Source organism: Lucilia cuprina, chromosome 4, assembly GCF_022045245.1.
Source record: "Lucilia cuprina isolate Lc7/37 chromosome 4, ASM2204524v1, whole genome shotgun sequence".
Lineage (NCBI taxonomy): Eukaryota > Metazoa > Arthropoda > Insecta > Diptera > Calliphoridae > Lucilia > Lucilia cuprina.
The window spans coordinates 26,199,338-26,201,877 of NC_060952.1; the positions used below are offsets into that span (position 1 = coordinate 26,199,338).

Genomic DNA, 2,540 nt, shown 5'->3' on the forward strand with positions numbered 1-2,540 from the left:
CATTAAAATGATTGCGTGCAATTTATGCCTTTTTAAATTCAATATTAACAGAGATTTTAAACATTTTGGTTTCTTAAGTTTTTCATTATTTGACTATTTTTCTAACCACACAACACGAAACACTAATCGAATTAAAAGAGCCACAATCAGAATGATTGAAAATACCAGATTGTTTTTTGCTATAAAAAGACGATTGAGTCAAATGAATAGACTACTTAGTTTGAGTTGAAACGAGCTGAAATTTTGCAGTTGAAAAGTTATACAACATATATATGTATTCGGATGTGGATGTGAAAATAAATAGAAACTCATTTTAAATGTTTAAGAGAAAAAGTAAACTTTAAGTTTTAAACTTTAATAATATCAGAGAGTAAAAGTTGCAAAAGAAACGAAGTGGGTGTTGGATGGGAAAATGGATGAGTTTTTCAAATCTCCCCGATTTGAAGCTCAAATGGCTAATGGTTCGTTATTGGATAGAGTAAGTTGTTGTTGTTTTAAAATTGGAGAAAGTTAATGCTAAAATTTAATATTCTTTAAGGTCACCCCCGATATGATGCATTTGGTGAATCCTTTTTGGGGCCGTTTTCCACCCATGGACACTAAAATGAATCAAATTTTAGGTGTTTTTACTTTTGTAATTTTTATTATATCAGTTTGTGGCAATGGTGTGGTAGTCTATATATTTGGTGGTACCAAATCTCTTAGAACTCCAGCAAATTTGTTGGTTTTAAATTTAGCCTTTTCTGATTTTTGTATGATGGCTTCCCAGTGTCCGGCTATGATTATAAATTTCTATTATGAGACCTGGATTTTGGGACCATTTTGGTGTGATATTTATGCTATATGTGGTTCAATGTTTGGTTGTGTATCCATATGGTCCATGTGTATGATTGCTTTGGATCGTTATAATGTAATTGTTAAGGGAGTCTCCGGCCGACCCATGACCGTAAAGTTGGCCATTATGAAAATTACTGCTATTTGGATGTTTGCAACATTTTGGACCGTAATGCCATTGTTGGGTTGGAATAGGTAAGTGAATGGAATTGATTTGGGAAAATAAAATTTTTTAAAATAATTCTAATGCACTTTATAAATATTTGGAAATTTTCTTTTTAAATTTAAAAATTGATGAAAATATTGAAAAAATCATAAAACTTCTTTACTTTTTAGATACGTCCCCGAAGGCAATCTAACTGGCTGTAGCATTGATACCATGACCAGAGAATGGAATCCCCGCTCATATTTGATATGTTACTCTCTACTGGTTTACTATACACCTCTATTTTTGATTTGTTATTCTTATTGGTTCATAATAGCTGCAGTGGCAGCCCACGAAAAAGCCATGCGTGAACAGGCTAAAAAAATGAATGTTAAATCCTTAAGATCTTCCGAAGATTGTGATAAAAGTGCTGAAGCCAAATTAGCTAAAGTAGCATTGACAACAATTTCATTATGGTTTATTGCCTGGACACCGTACTTGATTATTTGTTATTTTGGTCTTTTTAAAATTGATGGTTTAACTCCGACCGCCACCATATGGGGAGCAACATTTGCAAAAACTAGTGCCGTTTATAATCCGATTGTTTATGGCATAAGGTAAAGTTTGATTTTAAATGTATCTCGTTTTGTTTTAAATAATACTGAACATTTCTTTAACAGTCATCCCAAGTATCGAATTGTTTTAAAGGAAAAATGTCCCTTGTGTGTTTTTGGCTCGACCGAGGAACCTAAACCCGATAATTCTGATACCAATACGACATCACAAGCTGAAACTTCAGCTTAAATATTTTAATCAAATTTTCATTAAGGAAGTTTTGAAATTATTCAGCAATGCCAATATAAATGGCCAAAAAGTACAAAAAATGTTTAAAGCAATTATCTTTTAAAAGATACAAAAATGTAAAAAAATAGTTAAATTAATATAAAAACGAAGAAGAAGTGCGAGCAATGATTATTTTTGGTTTTATATTGTCTAACGAATATATGTACTATATTTTAAGCGGAGAAAAATTTGGAAGGGGGTATTGTCACTGTTGCGACAATTTGTGCCAATAGTCCAGTTCGTTCTCAGTACCTTCATGCTAAGTCGATATTATAAGACATTTTTATAATAGGTCTGATATAGGTACAAGGGAGTGAGGTAGTGTACAAAAGCATGAGTGCGTTAAAAAGGACTTACAAGCCATTCGTCTGCTGTCTGTATTTCGGCGGTAGTTAAAAAAGCAGTTGATCAACTACACACTACAATACAACAGCAAAAGCAACAAATACAAAAGAAATGTGTTTGATTGCTTGATTGATCCTGAAAGATTGCAGTACAATTTAAAACTGTTTTTGAGTAGTAAATAGGCCATAAGGTCAATACGTGATAAATGATTTATGTAAATAAAGGACACTGACAGGGGCAGAGGACATATATCAAATATGACTTTTTATCAGTAAATTGTATAAGTAATTCCATAGCTCTGGAAATGATATTGTCTCTCTTTAAAAGCTTTTCTTAGAGTTTGTTCAATTGTCTTCTAAGTCAGAACTTCATA

The 2,540-nt window shown here is 32.2% G+C and overlaps 1 protein-coding gene across 1 annotated transcript; it reads left to right on the forward strand.

Moving 5' to 3' along the window:
• Positions 1–242: 242 nt before the first annotated feature.
• Positions 243–1,951, forward strand: LOC111681503 (opsin Rh2). Its single transcript, XM_023443304.2, has 4 exons — positions 243–478; positions 539–1,029; positions 1,171–1,596; positions 1,660–1,951. The coding sequence occupies exons 1-4, from the start codon at positions 413–415 to the stop codon at positions 1,781–1,783; spliced, it is 1,107 nt and encodes a 368-aa protein (XP_023299072.2). The 5' UTR covers positions 243–412; the 3' UTR covers positions 1,784–1,951.
• The last annotated feature ends 589 nt before the right edge of the window (positions 1,952–2,540 follow it).

What these genes read in the sequence shown, in the direction of transcription:
- LOC111681503 (XM_023443304.2), top strand. Translation starts at nt 413, where the DNA reads ATGGATGAGTTTTTCAAATCTCCCCGATTTGAAGCTCAAATGGCTAAT. An exon ending in ATGGTTCGTTATTGGATAGA is followed by an intron (nt 479 to 538) that starts GTAAGTTGTTGT and finishes ATATTCTTTAAG; the next exon opens with GTCACCCCCGATATGATGCA. An exon ending in CCATTGTTGGGTTGGAATAG is followed by an intron (nt 1,030 to 1,170) that starts GTAAGTGAATGG and finishes TTTACTTTTTAG; the next exon opens with ATACGTCCCCGAAGGCAATC.